This window comes from Fukomys damarensis, unplaced genomic scaffold, assembly GCF_012274545.1.
Source record: "Fukomys damarensis isolate Sample0158 unplaced genomic scaffold, DMR_v1.0_HiC HiC_scaffold_10, whole genome shotgun sequence".
Classification (NCBI taxonomy): Eukaryota; Metazoa; Chordata; class Mammalia; order Rodentia; family Bathyergidae; genus Fukomys; species Fukomys damarensis.
The window spans coordinates 23,781,615-23,808,820 of NW_022900922.1; the positions used below are offsets into that span (position 1 = coordinate 23,781,615).

The 27,206-nt window shown below is 40.0% G+C and overlaps 1 protein-coding gene across 4 annotated transcripts in view; it reads right to left on the reverse strand.

Moving 5' to 3' along the window:
• Positions 1-27,206, reverse strand: part of Kdm1b (lysine demethylase 1B) — a 50,150-nt gene that overhangs the window by 10,629 nt on the left and 12,315 nt on the right. For 3 of the 4 annotated variants that reach the window (XM_033761899.1, XM_010622922.3, XM_010622921.3), the window contains 12 exons: positions 20,797-20,835; positions 18,500-18,743; positions 16,443-16,627; positions 12,481-12,657; positions 12,032-12,106; positions 8,903-9,040; positions 7,718-7,889; positions 4,814-4,941; positions 3,593-3,724; positions 2,956-3,030; positions 1,850-1,966; positions 1,011-1,136 (listed from right to left, as the gene is read on the reverse strand). In XM_033761899.1, coding sequence (XP_033617790.1) covers positions 1,011-1,136; positions 1,850-1,966; positions 2,956-3,030; positions 3,593-3,724; positions 4,814-4,941; positions 7,718-7,889; positions 8,903-9,040; positions 12,032-12,106; positions 12,481-12,657; positions 16,443-16,627; positions 18,500-18,743; positions 20,797-20,835 — 1,608 coding nt within the window. The remainder of the gene's footprint in view (positions 1-1,010; positions 1,137-1,849; positions 1,967-2,955; positions 3,031-3,592; positions 3,725-4,813; positions 4,942-7,717; positions 7,890-8,902; positions 9,041-12,031; positions 12,107-12,480; positions 12,658-16,442; positions 16,628-18,499; positions 18,744-20,796; positions 20,836-27,206) is intronic. The other variant, XM_010622923.3, reaches the window with a different exon arrangement.

Here is a 27,206-nt window from a genome sequence, read left to right on the forward strand (position 1 = left end):
AAAAAAAAAAAAAAAAAAAAAAAAAAAGGCTGTTACAAAGCTAGTACAAGGCAGGAATTTATAAAGATCAGAGCAAAAATTAATGAAATTGAGACTATAAAAAATACAAAGAATCAGGGCATCAGTTGGCTCTTTGAAAGACTTAACAAAATAAACAAACCCTTAGCTAATCTTACCAAAAGAGAAAACATCCAAATCAATGCAATTATAAATGAAAAAGCTAAATCACAACAAATACCACTGAAATCCAGATCACTAGTAACTAATTCAAAAATGTGTAATCCACTAACTAGAGAAAATCCAGAAGAAATGGAGATTCTTAGATACATAAGAATTACTAAAACTGAACCAAGAAGAAATAAAGCCCCCAAACAATCCAGTAACAGCTAATGAAAATGAGGCAGAAATAAAAATCTACCAATCAAGAAAAGCCTAAGATTCACCACTGAATTCTACAAGGACTTCAGGGAAGATCTAACACCAATACTCCTCAAACTCTTTAATGAAATTGAAAGAGAAAAAGTACTCCCAAAGTGATTCCAAAAAGACAGGGACTTGACTAAAAAAGAAAACTTTAGGTCAAATCCCTTTAATGAACATAAAATTAAGGTGTATTGTATATCTGTACCATCTCCCTAGAATTAATGTAATCATTATGTACTGAAAATGTACCAATAAAAAATAAAGAATTCACACAAAAATGGCTCCGAGGTAGCTCAGCCAATCATCATCTGCAAGGCCCTGGGTTCAATCCCCAGCACCACCACAAGCACTTATGCCTGAACACACACACACACACACACACAACGAATTTCTACAATATTCACTTGTTACTGAGCTGGACACACAAGTAATTACTAAATTCTACACTTTTTTTTTTTTGGTACCAGGGATTGAACTCAGGCCTTGCGCTTGCCAGGCAGGCGGCAGAACCACTGAGCCAAATCCCTGGCCCTAAATTCTACACTTTTAAGAAGAGGATTCAAAGTACACTTTACAGATGGTTTTACCTGGGGATCCATGTCATAGTAGACAGCAAAGAGCCCCCGCTGGCTGGCGCTGGGAGGAACATGACCAAAAAAGTCAGCCCCTTGAACTTTGCTGTCCCAAAATCGGTAAGGAAATTGCAAGGCAATCTGGAAAGCAAGCAAGAGAAAGGCAAGTAAGTGCTTCCTGTTTCAAAACTGCAGACTATGTCTAAGAAGCAACCTGCAGCTCTGCTCTAAAGCAAATCCACATGCTCACAATCTTCCCTTTCCGATCTTCTCCTGGTCTCCTCAGTTCTCTCTCTGAGCTTATTTTGCGGGTGTGCAGTGGAGAGGACCAAGCCCAGGGTCCTGCACATGCTTGGTCAGAGCTCTATCGCTGACATACAACCAAGCTTTTTCAAACAAATTCTGACACAGGGTCTTGCTAAAGTGCCCAGGCTGGGCACAAATCGTCCCATCTCAGCCTCCCTCAGCTCAGCTAAACTAGTGAGAATTATAGACAGTCACTGCCACTCCTGGCTTCATGCTTTTCCACCTCAGATAAAGCTGGGACCCACAATAACCCCAGACCAGTGCGGTGAAGCCAAGCCAGTGCAGCCCTGGCCTCAGAGAACAGTGTCCTCACATCTCTGTTGCTATTCCCACATTTGCTGACCGCAAATCCAAATTTTGAGTAACAAGACTCATGCTTCTAAAAGTTAAAGCTCAGACTCCAGCCAGCCTTTCGTTTGGGTAACACCCTTTTGTATTTTTCATGAACTACTGCTCAAATGAAATCTTTGAATTCTATTTGGGTTGTCAAAAATGACCCAGTACTTCCCTGTAGCCCAGGTCCACCTGACATTAATCTTGCCAGTCACCTTCTCGATGATGCCAGCACCCAAGCTGTTGATAGCTTTCATCTTCTTCTCTGACAGTGGTGGGTTAAACTGAATGACCCCCTTCTGTAGTATGGCCAGTGGAACAGTGACTAATACCTGTGGAAAACAATTAACAGTTAACACAAGGGCTGGGGATTTAGCTCAGAGGCACTGTGCCTGCCTCAAAAAGACAAGATCCTGTGTTCAATCCATGGTACCAAAAAAAAAAAAAAAAAAAAGTTCACGCACACGAACAGTTGAACTTAAAGCCATAACTACCCAGTGGGTTCATTTCCAGGAAAATCAACACTTGAGGATCATTCCTCTCTATTTCCAATCATAAGATTGTCAACATTCCATGTGGTTATCTTGTAAGAACAAGGGATGCCCTGAGCAGTTGTGTAGGTTGTTCACTGTTCAAGGGTGCCTCACTGAGAAGTGGCGTCCACAAGGAGGAATATGCATAACGGCCCTGTGGTTAATAATAATCCTGGATCTGAAGAGATAGCAAAGGCCAAGCCAAGCAGGGCTATAAAAGAAAACAGCCCACAACAGGGGGCTGGGAGAATTTCCTGTATTGTTCCTGATACTAGCACGTGGCAAGCCCCACGGCAGAACCTGCTCTATAACCAATTAATGTTTAAAATTAAAACTAAGATGTATTACTGTGCTTCGTATATGATAAAGCACGCTGCAACATGAGGATTATAATCCTATAAAGCCACACCGAGTTTTAAAAGGACAAAGTAACTTACTGCAAGGTCTCATTTAGAAGGGCTGAAGAAAAGACACTAAGTTCCAGGTCAAGAACGATTCTCAAAGCCAGATCACAAAACCAGGCTATGAAAGAGCTGTTATGGCTACAGTCAGGAAGCCTCTAAATCCTGCTATAACTCCTGAATCATGTCACCTAGAGCCACCTCCACCAGCCAACAAGGCCCCTCCTGCCCTCTTCTTGAATCCCTGTGGCTGACAGCTGGATCCTGGTGCCTCTCCTGTTCCTTCTCCCAAAGAACCAAGACCCTGTGCCAAGGGAAAAGATTCTTCCCTCCCCGCAGCCCCAGGCAGGCAGCAAGGAGTGCAACCTAGAAAATGCCAGCGCTTACCTTTTGTGCAGAATACCCAGTGCCATCTGCTATGGTGACCCGTACTTCATCTCCAGTGTAATCAATGCCCTGGACCTGCCCAAGACAGATGATTATGAATAAAATGAGGGCTGAACCACATGACGCAGGGTCCTTTCCAATTCCCACATTATGTAAGTTTCCATCTCTAAGGCTGTGGGGACTCGTTCCCTGGCATTCAGCGATCTAAGCGATCCTTATATCTGAACTCAAAGAATTACAATTTATAAACATCACATCAGAATAGAGGAAACCTTTATAATACAGTGGAGAGTAAAATATACATAATTACTTCTATTACTGCAACAACATATAATATCAATCCACTGAGAAGAAGATTTGAAGGGAAAATTTAAAAGTGAAAATAAGCTGCAGTGGGTCTGAAAGGCCGTAACTTAAAACATTAATGAACATGCACATGGGCTACTATGGTTTCCAGAGAGCAGCAGTGATCTGACAAGGACATTGCCGTGACCACAGGCTACAACTGTGCCAGGAAAGTACTGGAGACACTGGCGTGGCCTGCGAGCAAACACCTGTCTGATGAGAATCACACCCCCCAAAGTCCATCCTCCAAGAAAGGCAAAGCCAGAGGCTCCCACCCCTTCCCAATGCTCACCGGAGACCGGAGCCTAATGTCAAGCCCTTCGGCCAATTTCTCAACGATTACAGAGTACCCAGGAGTCAGGAGAGTGTGGTCACCAGCAAACTGGGCGAAGAACTCATTGTGATCCCAGGAGCGAGCCGACACCTGAGAAGCAACAGGAGACATTGGGGATCTGCAGTGTAGGTCTTCAAGCCTGTACCTTATGGTCACCAAAAGGAGTTCCATGCAGGAACAGAACCTCACAGCAGGAGGGCAGGGCCACCAATCCTACAGCAGACACCAAGGAAGGGGAGGAGGAAAAGACCAGCCCAAGCAGACACCACTGTCAGGCAGAAGGGAATCTCTCTATAATGCAGAGGAGTTTATTTTACAACGAAAATTCTATATGGGGCTGGGGATTTAGTTCTGTGGTTCTGCTGCCTGCCTCGCAAGCACAAGGACCCGAGTTCAATCCCTGGTACAAAAAAAAAAAAAAAAAAATTCTGTATGACTTCAGCATGGGTAACATTCACAGATTTTAAAATAAAAAGTTCACTGTGTATTCACAACTCTGGCAAAGGGGAATGCTCTTGGTTGAAACTGCATTTGGTCAAATCCACAATAAACATGTCACTCACTATCTGTCCTCCACACTGAAAGTCACAGAGGGTGAGACCCAGGGCAATTCTAGAAAATGGAACAATTCCAATTGTAACACAGAATCAGGTGGAGATAGAGTTAAACATCTAACAGAGTTAACAATCTATTCAAAATACAGAATGCCAAAGTACTAGGTCCACAGCTGGTTAGACAGTAGAGCAAGTTAAATTTATTTTGTACAAGATAAACAGGTCAGAACTGCAAGGATGCTGTGTTTTGGTTTCTTGAGAATGGCACTTTCAGACCCCAAGGTTACATGGAAGTGACCCCAAGGACCCTTGCGGAGGACAAGGAAAGGGAGCAGTCACAGGAAGAGGCTCGTGGCCTTGTCCCGCTTCACCCAGCAGCCCTTCTCTCCTTGGTTTTATAGACTGAGCATCTTCACAGGCAGGACTTGAAGGAGGATTTCTCTGGCTTAAAAAAAGCTAAAACCTTGAAGTCTTGAAGTCCTTGAAGTCTTGGTGATCAAACTCCTGGGCAACCATCATTCCTGCCTGTTTATCCAAGCCAGCACCAGTTCTATAGTTACATCTGCAAGCAGCACATACACAAAAACAAGTATTTCCCAAGCATGTTGCACACATCTGAGCCTACCTGGTGGAGGTTGCTGCCGCAGGCGTATTCCAGGTTACTGAGATGGAACTGGAGCACCTGCCCTTCCAGCTCACTGAACTGGATGCCAGACTCCTTAATGAAAGCTTTGTAGATCTCCTCTATCTTTTCTGTGATGGAATGGACCAAAGCAGAGAAAAAAATAGCTTTAATGTGATTTTGTCCAAAATCTTTCACCTGGCAAAACCCAAAACATCCAAAGTCTTTCTCGAAGTAAACTTGGGAAAGGCATCTCTTGACAAGGTTGAGTCTGTCTACAAAAATGTTTCATTTATGCTTACTTGAAAAACTTGCTTCTTTTGCTCAAGACATACCCGCCCATAAAGGTAACCAATACACAGAGCGGTCTACCATGCCCTTTCTAGTCCTACTGCCATCTCCTCTAAGTCAAGTTCTCACCTCAACTAGGAGACCTACGATAAACTACTGGCTACAGTCTCTCCCAGTCAAGAATATTTCCCTATGGATTATCACCACATTGGCCCTCTGCCTCAATACCTTTAAAAACTGCTTCCTGTGGACTGGGTAACTGATTTCAAAAGCTGTGGCCTAGGAGGGCCAGCACACATTAGTCTTTTCCAAGGTGGTGACTGCTACCTGTCTGCTTAAGCAGCTCCTTCATCTTCCGGGTAAAGTCCAGTCCTGCAGGTCCTGCTCCTCCATGGCCCTCCCCTGCAGGGACCTGGGATGGTCCCTGTCACCAGCCCCAGCGCTCATCTATCCCATCTAACTGGGACTTTACATAGGCACAGCACTGGGAAATCATTTCAACTGTTGTCATAACTGGGGGCCTAGTAGGCGGGAGAAGGGTTTGGGCCTCGGGCCTAATTCCAAGCATCTTACTACAGGTGACTTCTCCCTAATTTTTAAAGTAATGATAACCATCCAATTTGTACGTGGCAGACATCATGTTCACTAGAAACAGAGATGAGTATGTTAACTTTTTTTCTGTTTTGTTTTTCTACAACTAGATCTTCTTGTTAAATTTTCCAATTCTTATACTCTCTTACAATATGGAGATGTCCAAGAGACCTCCAGATGTGAGCCAGGTTTCTGCCCCTAGAGCTCGAGGTTTTCATAGCAGTCCTATTCCTGCCTACTGTACGTCTTCTGCCTGTCATTTCGGTGAAAGGGAAAGAATCAAGACTGTTAAAACAGAATATAAAGTGAAGTATAAACAGACTGGCAAAGGTCTTAATATAATTCTTATGTAAGTAAAATTTAAAGGGTTTAGTACACAACGCTTTGTGAAGTAAACTCTGGGCAACTCTTAGTACTTATATTTTGCGTTTTTTTCAGCTACATGGTACTAAAGTGAGATCTTAGTGGCCAAGATACTGACAGGCAGAATACAACTATAACCTTTATATAGAGAATTGCACACTACCCTGAATGCTTTTTCACAAAGTATAAAATGAAAAAGTATACTGAATAGTTTCTCTGGTGTGAAAAACTATAATGGTACATAAGATCCTAATGATATAATTGACAATGTGAAATAGGAAGAAAAGGGCTAAAGGTGTAGGGGAAATGAGAAGGGTAGAGGAAAGGTAATAAGGGAAAAGAAAAAAAAACATGAGAAAATGAAAATAAAGTATTTGTAAATAGGGAAGGAAGGGAGAGGGGTGAAGGGAGGACAAGGATAAGGGGAAAAAACGAAAACCAAGACCTGTCATGTAAAGGTACACGATCCCAATGATGAATATAACTGTACTGTATACATAAAATGTACCAATAAACTCAATGAGAAAAAAAAAAAAGACAAATTACTTATACAATATCTGTGGACCTCCCTTAGTAACTTTTTAAACACCAAAGCAAAGCATACCATCAATTTTTAAAATGTTTTAAACTCAGAAATGTGAAGAAAAGCCCAGCTAGCAGCTACCAGATAGGGACAAGATGAATTCTGAAAGCATCCTGAAAGTCAGCCTAGTAATTGTTGTCAACTCCAGAAAAATCAACTGACCACTTGGTCTGGACACTACAGCATTTGATTCAGAGCTGTCTGTTGACTGGAGTTTATTTCTGAAAATGTTCTGTTAAGATCTGTCTCTACACTTTCGCAATGACCAGAGTAGCAGTCAGTCTCTCAGAGGGAAGCTGAAAAAGGAGCGACAAACCATCCCTACTACTGAGGTGTTTACCCCAAATGAAATGAAACATGTATCAGTCTAAAGAACTAAGACTCCCCCTTTGCAAAAGAACGTAAAGTTGAAGCAAATAAACGTCTTATAAATTTAGGTTAAATGGTCCCACTCCTAATATCATCCCTCCAAGAACTACAAATGAATGAGTTCAGGTCACCAAATTGTAGGTTATATAAATATCAATTTAAGCAGCAACGTATTAACCCTCAGCTGGCACCCTCAGGGAAGTGAATCACTGTGGGCACTCAAGTGCCACCCAGTTCTGCTTAATGCTGTCCATTTAACCGCTAAAACCAAAAGATTCTGAATTTAAATTCTTAAATTATAATACCCTCTCTTAAGCAAAACATATAGAAAAAAATCATAAACTACTGCCTCAAGAAAAAAAAAAAATCCAGATACACTGAAACCTTTATCTAGAAAACATGCTACAAGGTGACAATGTATTCACATAGAGCTTACCATGTTTCCTTAAAAGTAAGCTCCTCTGAGCAATTTAAAATTAAACATTTAGATGACTGTGTAAAATGCCAGCTATTGGGCAAAGTAAGGGTTCCGCATGCAGGAGGCACAGGAAGGAGCATCCAGGGCCCCCAGGAAAGCCCACTGCCCAGAGGGGATTGGCGCAAGGATCCGCCCTACTGCAGAGGGCCAGGCTCAAGCAGGAACGGTGCTGCTACTCATCCAGTTTAGAGCAACACCGACACGCACAACCAGAACAGCATTCTCCCCATACCTCCTAAAGGGACATCTTGGAGCTGTGTCTTATCCTTCCTCCACTCAGAGACAACATCCAAGAGAGCATTAAAATGAAAATCCATGCGCTTGTCAATGGTGGGGTCAGTTATTCTTCCACCTTCCTGAATTAAGTCACATCTTTCTCCAAATTTATGCATGCTGATGCCAAGCTTCAAAATAAGAATAAGAAGGTGAACATTTTCCCAAGGAAAAAATATTCACAGGTTCTAAGCTGCAATTACAGCTGTCATGGAAAAAACTCAGAAGTAAAGCTGCATATGCTTCATGGGGATTGGCCACAAAGGGAGGCAGTGAGAAAACGGCACGGAACCTGAGGGTGACGGCCACGGCTTCCATGCCATGTGCCCTAAGCTCATCAGATGCTCTGCCTCCCTCCTCTGTGGACTCACAGAAACGAATACACAAGCACACAGACCTTCACAGAAGCTGAAATTGGTTTACTATCAATAAATGTCCAGGGAAAAACCTTGGCCCAGCCAGGTTGCCAGGTAATAGACAGAATGCCCAGCTAACTCACTTTGAGATAATCCTTTTTTAAGTACTGGGTATGCCCCAAATACTGCATGTAAAACATCCCATGTAATTTTTTTTCACTAAGGGGATTGAATCCAGGGCCTCCATGCTGAGCTATATCCCAGTCCCATTGCCTTTTTTTTTAGAAGGTCTTGCTAAGTCACTAAGTTGCCCAGGCTGGGCTTGATCTCCCTGTCTGTCTCAGTCTCGCAAAGTGCAGGGATTACAAGTGTGTGCCACCAGGCCCTGCTTTCAATGAATTATTTAGGACCTATGTGCACTAAAAAATTAAGAACCCTATTGTTCTATCTGCTGAATCTGGCAACCTAAAATTATTAACTAATCAAGTGGCCTGCAAACAACACATAAATAAAATAAAAGCTCTGGGAAAAAAAATTTCTTTACATATCTTCTCAGAGAAGCAGAATTTTCATTGTTCCTATTTACTCTGCAGAGAGGATGAGTGGCTGAGGTATGTTGTACATCTTTTTTTGTTGCTGCTGAGGATGGAATCTGGGTGCTCACACCTGCTAGACAAGAGCTCTTACCAATGAGCTACATCCCCAGATCATATTAATATTGTGCTATATACAACCAAACAAGACAATTTTTCTTCTTTGTCCACAATACAAATCTTAACAAAACTCACTTGCTCACACATTAGTGCTACTGGGTTATTAATACAGCCATTGACAATCTGGGGTCCTCTTCCCACTGTGACACCTTTAAAAGATTTATCATCCCACACTCGGCCTCCGATTCTGTCTTTGGCTTCCAGGATAGTTACCTAAAAAGACAAGCAGTACATCTAAGCAGGACAAAACGGTCACAACAGGTAGAGTGCGTCACAAAATGCAGAACAACGGTGTTGTTACTTCTATAATCTATTATATTTCTCAAGATGCGACTTTAGTTGAGTTTGAACAGAAGCCAAAGCAGATGCTCAGAACAATTCTGAATCTGGTGAGAAGAACCTGACTGCTCTGCTGGAGGAATCCTCCCAACTTTGTCCTCCCAAACCAGGCAATGACCAGATTTCACCAGCTAATACATGAAATGAACTTTGAAAGCTTTTACTAATAAGTGAAATGAAACTAGATTACAGAGCTGATTTTTTGTGAAATATCTATGCATACAGGAAAATTTCTTTAGCACTGCAAATAGGCCTTAAGTACCTGAGGCATGACTATTTTATTTTTTAATACCGGGGATCAAACTTGGGTCCTTGTGCTTGGGAGGCAGGTGGCAGAACCACTGAGTCAAATCCCCAGCCGTATTTTTTTTTAAACTATCCCACTGTGTATAGGGATGACCTCAGGAATCAGTCCAAGCAAATGAGCCTCACTGCCAGACTGTTTATCTTCTTCACATTTCTAGGACACAGGGAAAAGAAGTTGTTCTTATGGGGGACAGGCCACATCTCACCTTAGCCCTGGAATTCAAAGTGCCTCAGTTCCCTGGGTTTCATCTGCTGAAAATGTGTCTTTTTTTGTTTTGGTGCCAGGATCAAACTCAAGATCTTCTGCTTTCGAGGCAGGCAACAGAACCACTGAGCTAAACCCCCAGCCCAGCCCTTTCATTCTGGATCCCAAAAAGCACTACTGGGAATTGCTCGAGAAGGGTTAGTCATCTCCCGAGTTAGTCATTTCTTGGGCTACTCACAGGAATCTATCTCTGTTTCCCAACCTTCATGGGAATGGATGGTCCCCCAGCTGTCTCCCTCATTGCTTGACGAGAGTAACAACACCTGAACACTTCCTACGACTAGGAAGGCTACAATTTGTCATTCCTCACTCCCCAACCCCTTACTGTGAATTCAGATAAACACAACCATCTGTTTCTCCCTCTTCCCCCTAAGAGGAAGGCTAAATGTGAAAGATAACTTCTATAGGCTTCAAGAATTAATAACCCTCCCTGCAATATATTCTGTAGGTTTCCCAAGTAAACACAACCAAAAAATGTTGGCCCTACTATCTGCTATTAAATAAATAATCACTTAAAATATTTCCTGATGGGGGCCACTCTACATAATTTTGGGGAAAAATCATTTCACAGTTAAAATATGATTAGGCCTAGTCTTCTTGCCTACAGGCCAGCTATAACATGCTGAAACATAACTCCATTTTTGCCTCTGGTTACAGCTGAGACCTCAATGGTCCCATGATGCTGTGACACTCAAAGGCAAGATTACATTAGCTGAAGACTTCCTGGTTCCTTGAGGACCCAGTAATGAGAGAAAAGTTTCACCTGGAGAGGGACAGATTCGTCATTAGCTCAACTCATCCCACCTACTATTTTAAGAACGTCTTTGTCCTAATCAACTTAAACTCCTCATCAACCTAAGATCCTCATGGTCATAGGATTACTACTACCCTCTGAGACATCTGATACTTCCTCTGATTAAAAGATTCTTGACAGTTTAGGATCACTGCTGTCCTCTGAGTCATCTGTTACTCCCTATGAACCCAATAAATAGTGGCAAGCTCAGAGTGCCTTGTCTTTCCTGCCCAGAGTGGCACTGATCAGGCCCAGAACCCAGCTTCTTAAACTTTAAGTCTCATTTCCTGTCTTTATTCTTTAATTTACCTTGTGCTGTCATGGCTCACAAGAGACCAGGACCCAGTGCAGGGGTTCTGGTAACATCCCCTTTCCCTGTTCCCTACAACTTCCTAGTTTAACACCACAAAGAAAATATTTCAAAAGCAAGCACACTTTCTATAAATCAAACTCAGACTCCTGCTTTGCCAACAATATAATGCAATCCTCACATGGGATTTTCTGTCCAACCAGAAAAATCTCTCTTATCAACAGCTATGGGAAACTTTTCTCAGAAATGTGTTCTCAAAAACCTTCCCACAGAGAAGATGATATGAAAAACAAAGCATCACTTCTTTTAGGCAGAGAGAGAACAGTGAAAAGTCAAATGCAATTCTACCAAAGTTCTTGAAAATTAAGTTTCAACAAGGAGATATATCTCAGAACTAGCAAATCAAAAAATCTAGGTGATAGGGCCAAGGATTTAGCTCAGAGGTTCCATCACATGCCTCAAAAGCCCAAGGACCAAAGTTCAATCCCCAGTTTAAAAAAAAAAAATCTAGATTTAATGGAACTTAGATATTGACTCACACAATTTTTTGTGTGTCATGGGCTCTATTTTGGCCAGTTGTGAACAAAATAATAAAAAAACTGGCAACTGCCAGAATATTTGCTTTTGGAAGTAGTTAATCAGTTCTTTGGATGAGATAGAATTATATGGCTTTTGTAGTATTACAGTATTTAAGGGCAGTAATACTACAAAAGCCATATAATTCTATCTCATCCAAAAAACTGATTAACTACTTCCAAAAGCAAATATTTTTCTTTTCCAGACTAAGATTTACAGCATATCTTTGGTTTGCACCAGAAAAACTAACTGGGTATTTCAGAAAGTTTTATCTAAGAACTGGTGAATTTCCAAGCTATATTTGTCTCACACTATCTCCTCTACTGTGTTAACCATGATCTGTCAAGAACTTCTGCTTTAATGTCAAGTTAGAATTTCTCCTGACTTGCTCATGAGAGTCTAAAACTATCTGAAGCTGTGAGAATTTCGATCTTTCTCTATCTTCCTTTTGTTAAATCAATTTGAAATGCAGTAACTTTTCTAGGATCTGTTGTAAAGACATAATGCATTTAATATTCTTCATTAAAATTAGGATCTGGTTTCTAAGTGTTAGAAAATTTGGATCAAAGGAACAATTAACCATCTGTTTCCACCTACACATCTCCAAAATCTTACCTTAATTCCAAAGTTATGCAGTTGCCTAGCAGCTGCTAACCCTGCTGGACCAGCCCCTACAATGATGACTGATTTCTGCAAAAAAAACAAAACAGAACAAAAACACCTGTAATGAGAGCAAGGATGACAATGTATTGTTGTAGTTACTCTGGAAGGTACTGACTTCCAGGCAACATTAGCTCATCTGCGTTTCTCTGACATCCTTAGAAAGTTCTATTGCTGAAGAACACGAAGTATTCGTGGTAGTACTTTTACCACCACCACTTTGTTTTTCCTGCAGTCTGGAGAAATTGTACTTGATATTCTCCTCTTTGGAGAAATGTATTCTACACAATTCTTGTTTATATAAGTCTTATGGTGATGTGGTTTTTACTAGTATTGCTAACAGCAAACACCCTGGTATTTTATCATGACCAATGGCAATGATATTACTGAAAACAGTCACCTACATTGTGATAGTCTTTAGGAAGAAGATACTGGTCGGCTCCCACAGTAAGAACTCCTGTGTTGATGAGGCCTTTCCTCGTCATAAAATAAAGTATCCTCTCCACTTCCTGAACACACCGAATGCGCACGAGACCCCGGACGATGATATGAGGAATACATTTCTGAGGAGTAAGAGCTTCCTGTGTGTGGAAATGAAACCAAATTGTTTAAAAAAAAACCACCTCAAGGAGTTCAAATAAACAGCAAGAAAATCCCAACTAAAAAATGGAAAAAGTAGGAGCTAGGACAAGGGATGAGGCACTGACCTGGATCCCCAAAACCACAGAAGAAAGCAAGGGGCAAAGAACCTAAATAGACCTTTCTCAAAAGACATAGAGGTGGCCAACAAGTGTATGAAAAAAGTGTTCAACATCACTGAGGACCAGAGAAATAGAAAGTCAAACTATAATGATACAGCACCTCGTTAAATGGCTATTATCCAAAAGCTAAAGAAGACTAGTGATACAACTGCCTAACATGCACAGGGGCCTGGCTTGATCCTCAGCATGGGGGCTGGGGTGGGGGCTCTGGGCAAGTGCTGGTAAGATGTGAAAAAAAGGGCACCTTTGCATATTGATGGTGAAAATGTAAATTAGTACAACGGTGATGAAAACAGTATGGAAATTCCACAAAAAGGGCCAGGAATTTATCACAGTGGTTCTGCCACCTGCCTTGCAAGCCCAAGGACCTGAATTCGATCCCCAGTACCAAAAATAAACAAACAATAGAGAGAAAGGAAATTCCACAAAAAAATTAAACTACCATGGGATCTAGCAATCTCACTACAGGGTATATACCCAAAGGAAACAAAATCAGTATGTCATTGAGATATCTGTATCCCTACATTCCTTGTGGCATTACAGTAGCTGAAACATGAAATCAACTAAGTGCCCATCAACTGATGAATGGATAGTGAAAAAAATACTATATTTACACAATGGAATGTTATTTGGCCTTAACAAGGAAGGAACTCTTGTGTCCTTTGCCATAACATAGATAATTCTAAAGGACCTTACATTAAATAAAACAACCAGGGAAAGAAAGGCAAATCCTCCATGATCTCATTTACATGAAGAATCTAAAAACTGAATTCACAGAAGTTGAAAGCACGTGGGAACTCACAGGGTGGGAAGTAAGAAAGTGTAAGTCAAAGAGTAAAAACTTCAGTTAAGAGAAACAAATTCAACAGATCTATTGTGTAACAGTGACAATAATTAATAACATATATGTACCCGAAAAATCACTGAGAGTACATTTTTTTATGTTCTCACAAAAAACATGTAAGCTTTTGCATATATTAAACAGCTTGACTTAGCCATTCCATAATATTTACAAATTTCAAAATGTCATGTTATATACCATACACAGATATAATTATTTTAAAATAATTATAAGTACTAAATTCATAAGTAAATTATTATTTTTTAAAATCTTGGTTCCTCACAAATTATGATCTATCTAGTCATAATTATTTTAAAATAATTATAAGTACTAAATTCATAAGTAAATTATTATTTTTTAAAATCTTGGTTCCTCACAAATTATGATCTATCTAGTCATTCCACTCCTTGGCATATATCCCAAAGAAAATGCTCATAGCAAAAATATTCAAATGGCCAAAAAGTGAAAACAATGCACTATACATGAATGCATGATCAAAATGTGATATATCTACACAACGGAATATTATTCCATCATAAAGTGGAATGACACTCTCATACATGTATGGATAAGGCTTGAAAACATCACACTAATTGGAAGAACTACTTACAAAGGGCCTAATATTATATGATTCCATTTACATGAAATATCTGGTATGAAAGTATATTAGTGGCTACAAAGGCTAGGCCTGGGTGGGAATGGGAAGTGACTAGGTAAGAGATTTCCTCCTGGGATAATGAAAAGCTCCGGATCTAGACAGCAGTGATGGTTGTACCACACTGTATATGCACTTAATGCCCCAGGATTTCATGTTTCACAATGGTTAGAACAGTAAAGTATTACATATATTTTACAGTAATAATAATAATACTCTAAGAATAACACATCCAATATTTATCACTAATGAAAAAGGAAGGAAGGTTTTTCTGGTTGAGAATAAAAAAAGAAGAAAGGGACAAATGAATGATGCAGTAATTTACACTGCAACCTAAGTGTCCCCTCACAGAGAATGACTGCTACAAGGAACCTGAGGGTAGAGCACGTCGCTTTCCCAGCTCAAAGGTCACTAGAAATCCAGGTTCCTGCAGCAGGCAAAGGTGGCTCTCTCACTACTAGGAACAGGCAGAGCTACCAGTTTAGAACCTACACCCTCTTTAGTTGCCCAGCTTTGGAAAGATACTGGCCCATTTCAGTTCAGCCCAGAATGTGTCATTTAGAACAGGCACCAGGGGGTTACTCCCCCAACTCCAGGCTTGTCCCCTACTTGTCACCAACCCCCCACTCCGCCAGGCTGATTAAACACAAGTAGGTGACTACACACTTAAAGGGTTCAAGAAATAACATGCAGTGTCAGCGTGGACTGCTGCAAAAGGTCAATGTTTGTATTCATGAAATTTAAACAAAATCATTGCAAAGTCTTCAATTATTTTACAGCAAGTATGTTTCTCCACTAGAGAATCAATATATATACAACAAATACTATCTTCCTACTAAAAACACAAACACATCCAAACTAATTAGGACCTTTTCTTTTAGATATTATTAGAAATGAGTAGTCACCTTCCTGGGTATAATTCACATGAATTGCATCAAAAGACATAACTTAATCATCATCTCATATTGCATTCTAACCTAGTAAAATATCAGGGTAGAGTGGCATATTTTTCTTTAATCAAGACTACTTTTGTAGTCCTGCAGTGTTCTACTTTCAACTCAAACAACTAAATAAATCAATCAGAAAAATACTTGGGCCAGGAATCCATTTTTATTTAAAAATGAACAAATAAAACTATTCCCATACCCTCCCAAGTCCATTATTTTCCCCCATTTTGAGGTGAGGACTCTGGGGGATCCTAACAATTATTTAGTCTCAACAGAGAGAAAAGCAATGATCTTCATTCACTCAGAACACTGAGATGAATTAAACTTATTTCCTGCTGTCAAGGATTTATAACTTAATCTTTTGTTTTTCCCCTGCTATTGCCACCAGAAGTCTCTGAACCAAACTTTGAGCCTTACCCTCACTCCCTAGAGTTAGCGTTCTGATTGCCTTTGGTTTAAGGTGATGGTTCTCAACAAGGGGTGACTCTATCCCCTTTGGAAATGTCTGAAAACATACTGCGTGGGCATCCCTACTCCAAGAATCTGAAATCTGAAAATGCTCCAAAGTCTGTGTGTTGACACAGTGCTCAAAAAGTTTCAGATTTTGGGGCCGGGAATTTAGCTGTGGTTCCACCACCTGCCTCGCAAGCACAAGGTCCCAAGTTTGGTCCCCCATAACAACAACAACAAAAAAGTTTCAGATTTTGGAGAATCTCAGATATTTTGGATCAGGGATATTTAACTGGTAAAGACTACACGAATACAGGAGCTAGGGATTGAGCTCAGTGGCACCTCGCCTGCTACGCAAGTGTAAGATCCTGAATTCCATCCCCAGTACCGGAAAAAACAAAAACAAAACAAAAAGACTACACAAATACTCTAAAATCTGGGGGGAAAATCTGCAACATTTCTAGCCTAGAGCATTTTGGATAAGGGCTACTCAACGTGTATTTGGCTGTCCCAACTGGGAAGTGTTTGGTATCTAGTGGTAGAGGCCAGGGTTGTTGCTAAATGTCTTACAATGCACAGGACAGCATCTCTTGCTCCCCAAGAATTATCTGCCCCTATTGCCAAGGCTGCTGTAAGGTTCCATCCCTGCAACAAAGTCTCTGCTTCAGTGAAGTGCTCCGCTCGCATTCACGGCCAGCACAGCCTCACTTACTTTGCAGTTTGTGTACCACAGGGCGAGGATGAGGTTCCTCAGAGCCAGGTACATGGTGGGGTCTCGGGAGTACTCAGGAAACTCATAGAGTTCATCCAGTTCCATCACGTCGGGCCGCACACACAGGGCCTTGCCACACTCATTGGGCTGGTAGAAGGGCTGGAAGTACCGATTCATGCCTGGAACTGAGAGCAGACACAACAGGACCTCCTGCAAACCACAACCTCCAACTTTCAGAGAATCAAAGAGCAAATGCAACACAAGAAGGGTAGCCTGGACGATCTCTACCTCTATCCTGCACAAACACTCGCTTCTTCCATCCAAGTGGGCAATTTGCACATGGACAAAACATTTTCCCCACTCTCTTTCAAGTTATCCACACCCTTAATTTCCACAGTTGGGAAATTTTAAAAGCAATTTTTAACTGTGATGAAAATGTACATCATAAAGTTTACTGCCTTAACCATTTAAAGTGTAAGTATATTCCCACTGTTGTGCAAACAGGTCTCTAGAACTTTTTCATCCTGAGACTAAAACTGTAGCCACTAAACAACTGCTCCTCATGGAAAGGTACTTCCAAAGTAACTTCTTCTTTGGCATTTTCCAAATGTAAAATGGCATAATCACTGTGTCCCAAGGATGGGCTTACATGTTAGGGGCACTCTGTCCCTCTACTCAGAGAATATTAATATAAAGCTGGGGGAAATGCTATAAAAGTTTTTTTTGATACTGGGGATTGAACTCAGGACCTTGTGCTTGAAAGGCAGGTGTGGTGCCACTGAGCTAAATCCTTTAACTTGCTTTTTAAAACTTAATAATATCATAAACATTTTCCCACGTCAATGAACAATTTCAATGGCTACTTAATATAATGCTGCTATAATAAGCAATGCCAAAGCAAATTTCTTTACCCACAGATTCTTGACTCACTCAATTATTCAGGATACCTTCCTACAGGGCCAATAGGGATATCTGCTGAGTCAAAGAGAGTCTATTTTAAGGTTTTTGACGCACACCGCCAAACTGTCCTTCGTAAATGCACACTCTCACTAATGGAATTTCAGTGCTATTACGCCACACCTTCCTTAACCCTAAGAATTACCACCCCTGATCTTTACATGTACATTTTAAGAGGGTCAGGTGTTATTAGTTAGAAACTGTAAGACAGGGCTACAATGTAAAAAATCTAACTGCACCATCAAAAACGCAATCTGTTCATGTACAGATGGTACAAGATACAGGATTTTAAAGCTTCCTTCTTTTACAGTCAACAGTCAGCAACCTGAAGTTCTGAATTCTGAGAGCTGGTCATCAATGGCATTAGAGGCAGAGAGAAAAAAGTACTGCTCATACAGTTCAAAAGTTTCTTCTGATAAGTCAGAGTTCCTATACTCATTAACTTTTATAGTTATCCAACTTTCAATTCAACACTCATTAAATCCTATAGATAATTAATCGATGAATGTTATGTGTTGTCTAAGTGAAGCAGGCAGTAGCACCACTGAGCTAAATCCCCAGGCCCATAGGTTGTCTAACTTATTGAGGGAAAACTTAACTGCACAATACTGGTGATGGGACTGACGTACAGCACAGTCGTCATGCCCCGGTGTCCTTGGGCAACTAGTCGAGGACCTCCCAGGGATCAAACTCCCTGGCTGCTCAAGTGCCCTATAAAAGATGGCTCAGTATTTATATATAACCTAGACACAGCCTTCTGCATACTTCTAATCATCTCTACATTACTTCTAATACCTAACGATACAGATGCCACGTAAATAGTTGTGCTGTATTGTTTAGGGAATGGTGACAACAGAAAGCCTGTTTATGTTCAGTACAAACACAGTTTTGCTCCCAGACCTTTCCTATTCAGCAGACTGGTTGAATCAGCAATGTGTTGTGGATGTGGAGGACCTACTACATAAACAAGCACATGAAATAATGAGCTGCTTTATACAATGACTTGAACATTTTTTAAAAAATCTTTTGCCTTTTGCTTTCTCCTACATTTGTCAGGGAGGAGCAGGGTGGAAAGGAGGGAAGACCAGGACAGCTCTCACCTAGCACAGAAGGGACCACCTTGGAGGGCTCCGGCCTCCCCGGGCTGGCATCGCCAGTGGTGGCCACGGTGGCTGCGGTGGCGATGGCAGCGGCGGCAGCGCGGTTTGTGCTGGTACAGGAGGGACTCATGCCTACGCAGTCAGGGTAGTAGGCAGAGAGCAGAGGCGCTGCCACGCTGTCTTTCAACAAAGGAGGCAGGATGAGCATGGAGTACCACCAGTGGTTGGAAACTTCCGACACTCTCTGAAATTCACCCGCAGAGGCAGGGAGACAAGGGCAGAGAGGAAATACACACACGCATTATGCCAAAGACAGGCACTTATCTTCATTTCATTCATCCTTAACCCTAATACAGTGCCTCTTCCCTCAACTTACTTAATTCCGTATGAGTTCTGCACACACAGGTTTAAAAACAAAAATGGCTTAGGATACTTGAGAGACAATGTTTCCCAGGAAAAATTCTTACCAGTATTCAGACTCCCCTCCCAAATTATCCCACTAGGTTAAGTCTTTCAAAATGCACCCATGTATTACATTGTTAGGCTGTATGCAAGTCTGAGTGAAAAATGTATCTCTGTGCCATAACCCTTTATCATCCAGCTCCCCTTTTCATGTGGAATCTCAAGATAAATGAAACTGAAAAAGTGGACCTAAAAAAAAATTATCCTAAGCAGCTGTCAAGCATGAGTTTTTTTGTTTGGGTTTTTTTTTTAAGCATTACTGCTTTTTGCCAAAAACTACTGAAAAAAGTTGGGAGGGAAAAGTACACTACCACCAGCCAACGGCAGAAAGAAACAAAAGAAGCTATCTCTGGTCTTCAAATGTGTAATCACATTCTAGGGGTGACTTAAATGTGGATCAAAGCACACTATAGTGACTACTGCAATAAAAATAAAACACGTGGCTTCTAAAACAACACTACCCCAAATGCCTAGGTTAGTCAGTCTTTGCTCACTAAAATGCACTCTTAAATGTATGCTCCAAGAATACTCAGACTCTGATACAGAACAGCCTCGAGCCCAGGGACTCTGCTGCTAGTTCTCCAGGCTCCAAGCAAATGCCATTTGCTGTCAAGCAAGCTTGTGAACTTGTAATCTAAGTGTGAATCCGGTTTGGAGATGCCTTCTGTTTGCTTTTCAGAGTCCAAATCGGGAACATATTTCAGTTTAGCACAAGCCCCAAACAGCACCCATATAACATACATCCAGCTGCTTCACACACTCATCTCACTTGTCCAAGCCTCTGGTGGCAACTGTGTCTGCAAAACCTGCACCCTCACTGCTTGTTGTATGTTGGCCCACCCTTGACCAGCCCACGCTGCACTCAAATAGGTGCACCAGCTCCTTCCCCAAAACACCAGGCCCAACTCTACCCACTGCTGCCTTCCTAGCTTGGACTCAAGGAAACAGCAACAGTATTCAGCTCCTGACATTTGTACCACACTATGTAGAGGGCAGGTCCCTGGAAAACCATGAATCCAGTCTGTTCCTATTCATTTCCAATTCCTATGTCATGCGGCTCAGGAGGGAAACTGAGAGAACCAAGAGAAGTCCTGCCATCGTACTGTGAGCCCAGTTTTCTCTCTAGAGCCTACCTGAGGGTGCTCCAACCCAACTCCTGTGTGGTGTAGGAGAAACTAGCAATGACTATTACACTAGCACTTGCTCTTGCTAGTGAGTCACCAATCCCAGATTCTTGGTTATAATGTGTCAATATGCCAACAAAAATCTCACTCTTACATACATCACTGAACAAATTATAATCAATATAAGTGATTTATTAACATATTTAATCAAATACCCATTGTATTAGCTTATTGTTCCCCCAAAATTCGGTCCACTATGAACCTCAGAATGTGACCTAGGCCAGGCAAAGTGGCACACACACGCCTGTAATCCCAGCACTGGGGAAGCTAAGGTAGGAGGATTTCCATGAGTTCAAGGGCAGCCTGCACTGCACGGCAAGAATCTCAAAAACAACAGCAGCAGCAGCAACAGCAAAATCAATAAAAAAAGAAACAGGGTCTTTACAGACGTTAGTGGTTATGACCAGGTCATACTGGATTAGAGGGAGCCCTAAATTCTCTGTAACTAGGGTCCTTAAGTGAGAAGAGATACAGATACAGATATTGTCTCCATAATATAACTATTGCCAGATCTGACAATACAGTTACCATGCTCAATTGAAAAGTCAGCAACCAAATAAACAGAAACTCACAAAGTGTTACCCTCATTTGCTTAGAATACTTAACATCAAAGACAATTAACTCCAATCCAGAATGCACAGAAATACTCACCAGATCCTCAGGCAGGGAACAATGATCCGAGTTCTCAGGCTGCAAAAGAAAACCAAGCATTAATTAGGTTCGCTTATAAGATTAAGCATCTTAAGTAACAACTCACCTTCAATATGATATCTCTTTGAACCCATTACATGGGCAAAGAAAAAAACTGATAAATCACTATATGAGTGAGGGTTTGGGAAGACAGGTACACTGGATCCTGGACTTATGAACTTAATTTGTTCCCCAAGGGCTGGTTTTAACTCAAGTTGATCAAGTTAAGGCTAAGGCTCCTCTACACAGCCTTCAAAGATCTATACACAGGCAGATCTCAGTGTCTTTAGAGAGACACTGGCCCAGGATTTCTCCATTAAACCCACAAAGGAAAGGGTGTTGTCATGTTCCCTCCAGAACACTTTAAGGGTTAAATCTGTATTTGAGACCATCTGGAAGCACAAGTGGCCAGCATCTAGGTCGTAACTCAAGATTTTGGTTGTAAATTAAAATTAAAATTCTGGTCATAACTCAAGTTGTTTGTATATCAGGCCAATAGTAATTCAAGGGCCCACTGTAGTTTGTGTGTTTGTTTTTTAAGACAGGCAATTTCATTAGGATGTTCCTAATTAAAATACATATGAATATATATGTGAATGTTATGAATGAAGGAATATAACCACTGAGGAGAGGAATTTGACAAAATATCAACATTCTAAATGCACTTTTTTGGCACTATCTTGAATAACTGAAGATGTATACAGAACAAACTCAGCAATTCTAACCTTGATATATTTTCCAAAAACTTGTAACATGTCACCAATAGACATATTTTAAAAAGTTTTAAAAAGATCACTGTTTCTTTTTTTTGGGGGGGTGTCCTGGGGATCAAACTTGGGACCCTGTACTTACCAGGTGGGCAAGCAGCACCACTGAGCTAAATCCTCAGCCCCCCTTGATTTTGATTTTGGTTTAGTATATGGTCAGAGATATGGGCCTAAATTTAAACGTCTGCATGAAGATAGCAAATTTTCCAAGCACCATTTACTAATGAGGCTATCTTTCCTCCTCCAGTGCATGTTTTTGGCCCCTCTGTCAGAGACTGAATAGCTGAATATGCCCAGGGTTATTTCTGCATCCTCTATTCTGTTCTACTGATTCATCTGCCTGTTTCTGTGCCAGTACCGTGCTAGTTTTATCACTGTAGCTTTGAAATACAACCTCCAATTCAGGGTTATAATGCCTCCTGCTTTGCTATTCTGCTTCTCTTCTGGTTCCATATGAATTTTAGATTATTTTCTCCAGTTCTGTGAAGAATGCTGTTGATATTTTCATTGGGACTAAATCTGCATTGTCAGTTTTAGAAATATGGCCATTTTGAATATTTAGGTTCTGCCTATCCAAGAACAGGCCCTATCTTTGTATCTTCTGACATCTTCTTTGATGTCTTTTTTCAGAGTACTGTAGTTTTCATTATAGAGGTATATCACTTCTTTGGTTAAATTAATTCCTAATAATTTTTCTTCCTGCTATTGTAAATGGTATTGTTTTCCTAATTTCTTTCTTAGTAAGTTCATTGTTGACAAACAGGAACACTACTGATTTTTGTTTGTTGATTTTGTATCCTGCTACATTACTGAATTTGGTTATTAATTCTAGGAGTCTTTTGTGGAAATTGTTGGATGTTATCATTTGACTTCTTCCTTTCCTATACACATCTCTTTTATTTCTTTCTCCTGCCTGACTGCCCTGGCTAATGTTAGGAGGATTATGTTAAACAAGAGCAGTGATAGCAGACATCCTTGTCATGATTCTGATTTTAGAGGGAAAGCTTCCCATAATATTAAATGAAAAAAATTAGACAAGCTTAAATATCAGTTTCTCTTATACAAGAATCCTAAAATATAAATAAAAAGCAAAATAAAAGCTAGATAATAGGATGTAGGGAGAGAGATCTTTTTCATATGGGAAGATGGAGAGATGGGTAAGGGAGGTGAGAGGAAAAGGATGAAAGAGTTGAGATGTGTCACACACATGTGCCACTACAAAAAATAAACACTGAAAAAATTGGCATCAACAGAAAGCTCTTTACTGCAGCTCAGCTACTAATGATAAAATGTCTAGAAGTTACCTAATTGCCTTTGACAGTGCCAAATTAGACACAGTATATCTGTTTGGTGGACTACTAGAGACATGGAAGAAAAAAGAAGAGACCTTTACATGTGATATGGAAGATTATGACTACTGAAATGACAAAATGCAAGATCTACAAGAAGGTGCACAGTGTATTCCCATTCTCTTTAACTAATAATCCTTCCTCAACTTTGTTCTTAACAGCAAACCCAGATGGATACCAAAATGACTCTAGGTCAATGAACATCAAGCACAAGGTCCTGAGTTCAACCCCCAGTACAGGAACAAAATAATAACAATAAATAAATATGTCAAAAGTTCAGCATATGGCAGGTGACCATTCAGATGGGAAGAACAGGATGAAGAGGTCTCAAAGGAGACAAAGGGGATAAAGGAAAGAGATTTAAAGGGGTCTGATTTTATTCTTAGAAGCTGGAACCAAAGGAGACCATAAAGGTTTCATCTGTAAGGTGGCATGAGAAGAGAAAGCAGTTCACTTTTCAAAAACTTAAGGAAGCTGACACCTCTGAGGTCCTCCTGGAAAAAAAGCACTTGATGCTAAAACACATCCAACCAGGTGACAAAACAAAATAACAAACTCAGGACAGAAGGACCATGGTAAGAGACAATGAATCCATTAGCTGCAGCAGTGAGCAGAAACAATGGAAGGAATACAGATATAGAATGAAAATAATAAAAGCTCTGATCACCTAAAAAAAAAAGAAAAACACCTAAATGAAATTTAGGAGAAGGGAAAACAAGGAGGTAGGCTGAAGTATGACAATTTCCCCTTGACTTCATGGCAGTGTGTCAATCAAAATAATCTAAAATAGAAACACGATCTTTTAAAAAAGTTAAGAGTGATTCCCACTTCTTAATATTCTCTTATTTTCTAAGGAGATTTTAGCAACTCCTTTTTGGGGTGAAGAAATAATCATTCTATGTTTAGTGATTCTTATGTCACCTCAGCTTCTTTTTCTAAGTTCGCTTAAAGTCAACCATTTTGAAGGAAACCACATATACCGTACTGTTCCTTAACAGGAAGTTATTGGCCAACCACTCCTCCCAGCAGGCCTACAGGAATGCTCCTGAATGAATCTCATATGATAGCGGTTATTTCAAGATAACGACTGCATGAATTTTTGGCAATTATTTCTATTCTTCTCTGTATTTCTTGAATTTTTCAATGATGAGCCCACATCATTTACCTAAAAACAAAATTATTCAAAAGCAAACCTTAGTTTTTAAAAACTACATAGGCTGGAGAATCAGAAAGAACAACTGCCACCAAAGGGTAACAAAAATAAGGCAAGTGGATAGTCTGGACAATTAGTAGAGAGGAAGTCAAAGTCATATATTAAATTATTAGAAGGCAAAGGAGAGGAGAGATTACAGGAACTCCAAATGAGAGTTCAGTCAAGGCAGAGAACAAAATGTAAAACCATATCTAGTAATATAGTAACCTAATACCACAGAAGTCATCCAAAATCTGTTGTAACGAACTGTTTAGAACTGAAACACTGCAAAAATAGGCTGTATGGAAATAGATCAAAGACTATTAAAGTAGTCTGCTATTTTTGACTGTTGCTTAGCTGAAGTCTCCTTTAAATACAATGAAATGCCAGTGAATGTACTTTTCACTTGAGAAGGCATCTGGGAAGAAAAAAAAAAGATAAAACAAAACATAAAAAAGAAAGTGACAGGTGCTGGTTAAGTGCATGCAACCATGACACGGTTTCCGCTGGCTGGACCTGGTCCCTGTGCCACACAAGCCCCAGTGTCTCCACCACTCAGACCCCCTTCCCTTTAGTACAGAGACTGGGCCTCTACTGCCCCCTCCCATTTTTTTCTCTTCTGACCCCCAGGAAGCCTTCTACCTTGAAGGGGTCAAGGTTCAATCAAATTCTTGAAAGTCACTAAGAATCAATGTTAAGTACTCTCATCGCAGAACATAAATGTATGGGGCAATGCATATGTTAATTAGCTCAATTTGGCCATTCCACAGCATGTACCTGTTTCAAATCAGTATGTCCTACTGGGACCATTACATACATATAATTTTCACCGTCAATTAAAATTAATAAGCTTATTTTAAAAAAAGAATCCAAGGCTTGTGAAAGATTTCACAAAAAGTCTTAAACAGTTCCAGGAACTTGGTCTCAGGCTCAGATCTGAACTTTCTATCCTTCACTGCCAAATTACCAACATCAAGAATCAAAGAGGCCCACAGGCCTGGTGGTACACACCTAGAATCCCAGCACTTTGGGAGAACTCCAAGTTCAAGCGCACAGAAAACTTAAGAAATAAAAGGGATTGGGACATAGCTCAGAGGCAGAGCATTTACAGGTTTGATCCCAAGTACCATGAAAAGAAACAAACACATTAAAAAGGGAAGTTAAGGGTACTGCTCACCCTGGGTTTGATTCTCAGTACTCAAAACAAAAAGGAATAAAAGAGATACAGGCATATCACCACAAAGTCCACTGTCATTTAAAGGAGAATAAGGGAACAGTACAAATAAATTCAATAAATTTGACAATGTAGATGAAAACCACAAGCTCCTTGAAAAACCTTCCAAAGACAGACAGAGCTCATAAACTACCTAAATCACCATAAGGCTGTTAAAGAAACTGAATCTGTAATTTCTAAACTTCTTATAAAGAAAACTATTGGCCCCAAAAGCTTGACTAGTAAAGAAAAAAAGACAAAACAAAAAGAAGTAACATCAAGTTTATATAACAAATTAGCTGACAAAATAGAAAGTACACATTTCCCTGCTCATTTTTATAATAAAGCCAGCACAGCTTTGATAACAGAATCTGACAATGATATTGTAAGAAAAGTGCCAGGTAATATCCATCATGAACATAGATGCAAGAAAGGGTAACAAAATGTCATAAAATCCCACAGTGTATAAAAAGACAGCACACTGGGAAAAAGGATATTTTTCTGGAAATGCAAGGTTGTCTCAACATTCCAGAATCAGTGTAACCCACCAAATTAGCAGATTAAAGGAATAAAACCTCATGACTATTATAAAAGAAGAGGAAAACGTTTGATAAAATTCAACAAGCATTCATGAAAAAAAGCATCTGTGATAAAAGTTTTCAGCAGAGTAGGAAAACAAAGAAAGTTCCACAACTAGAGAAAGGTCATCTATGAAAACCTACAGGCAACATTACACGTAATAAGCACAGGACTGAACAAGTCCTCAAGGTCAGAAGCAAGACAACATCTGCCTTCACCATGTGGCCAGTGTTCCTGCCCAAGGCAGGAAGGCAAAAAAAAGAAATGAAAAAGACCAAGGGGAAAAAGAGATAGTCTTTACTCAGAGTTGATATGTCTGGTTTGCTGACAACACAAAGGAAACTACAAGATTTATGGAATTTAATAAGTGAAGTTCAAAATAGTCTCTAGGTGTAAGGTCAGTACACAAGTATATTTCTCTATAACTGAAACAAACAACTTGATGTTAAATAAAATTCTACTTACAATTACAGAAAAAATATCTAGAAAAAAATACAATGAAATACAAAAATAACATCCTCAGTGAAAACTAGAAAACACTGTTGCAAAATATTAAAGAACCCTAGTACACGTTTTCTGAAAAGGACTAAGTATCTTATACTCTGTGTACCATATGGTCTCGGTCACAACTACTCTGCCAATGTCACATAAAAGCTGCTAGAGACACTGCATAATGAGACCAGCTGTGTTCCAATAAAACTTTATTTACAAAAACAGGGGTAGGGCCAGATTTAACCCTGTGGATGTCGTTTGGTGACACCAGGTTAGAAGACTAAAAATGCAAAGATGTCAAGACTCCTGCAAATGATCTATAAAGTCAATACCTTCCAACCAACATCCCAGAGATTTTTAAGTAGATCCTGGCCAGCTGATAGTAAAATGGATATGGAAACACAAAATAGTCAAAATAAACTTGAAAAGAAAAACAACACTGGAAGAACTTATACTACTTGATTTTTACCATTAAATATAATGATACAACAAGCAAGGTAAGTGTTGGGTATGTCTAAAAAGAGGTCAGTGTAATAAAGTCCAGAAACAGACCTATATATATATATAGTTATTTTTTTATAACAGTAAGATTAGTCAAGAGGAAAATAATAATATTTTCAACAGATAATACTGAACAAGTAAATCTACATGGAAAAAATTTTTTCCTGTCCTTCACATCAAAAGCCAATTAACTCAAGATATGATTACTGACCTAAATATAATAGTTAAAACTGTAACTTGCCTCAAAGAAAACATACAATATTATCTGCAAGTAAAAA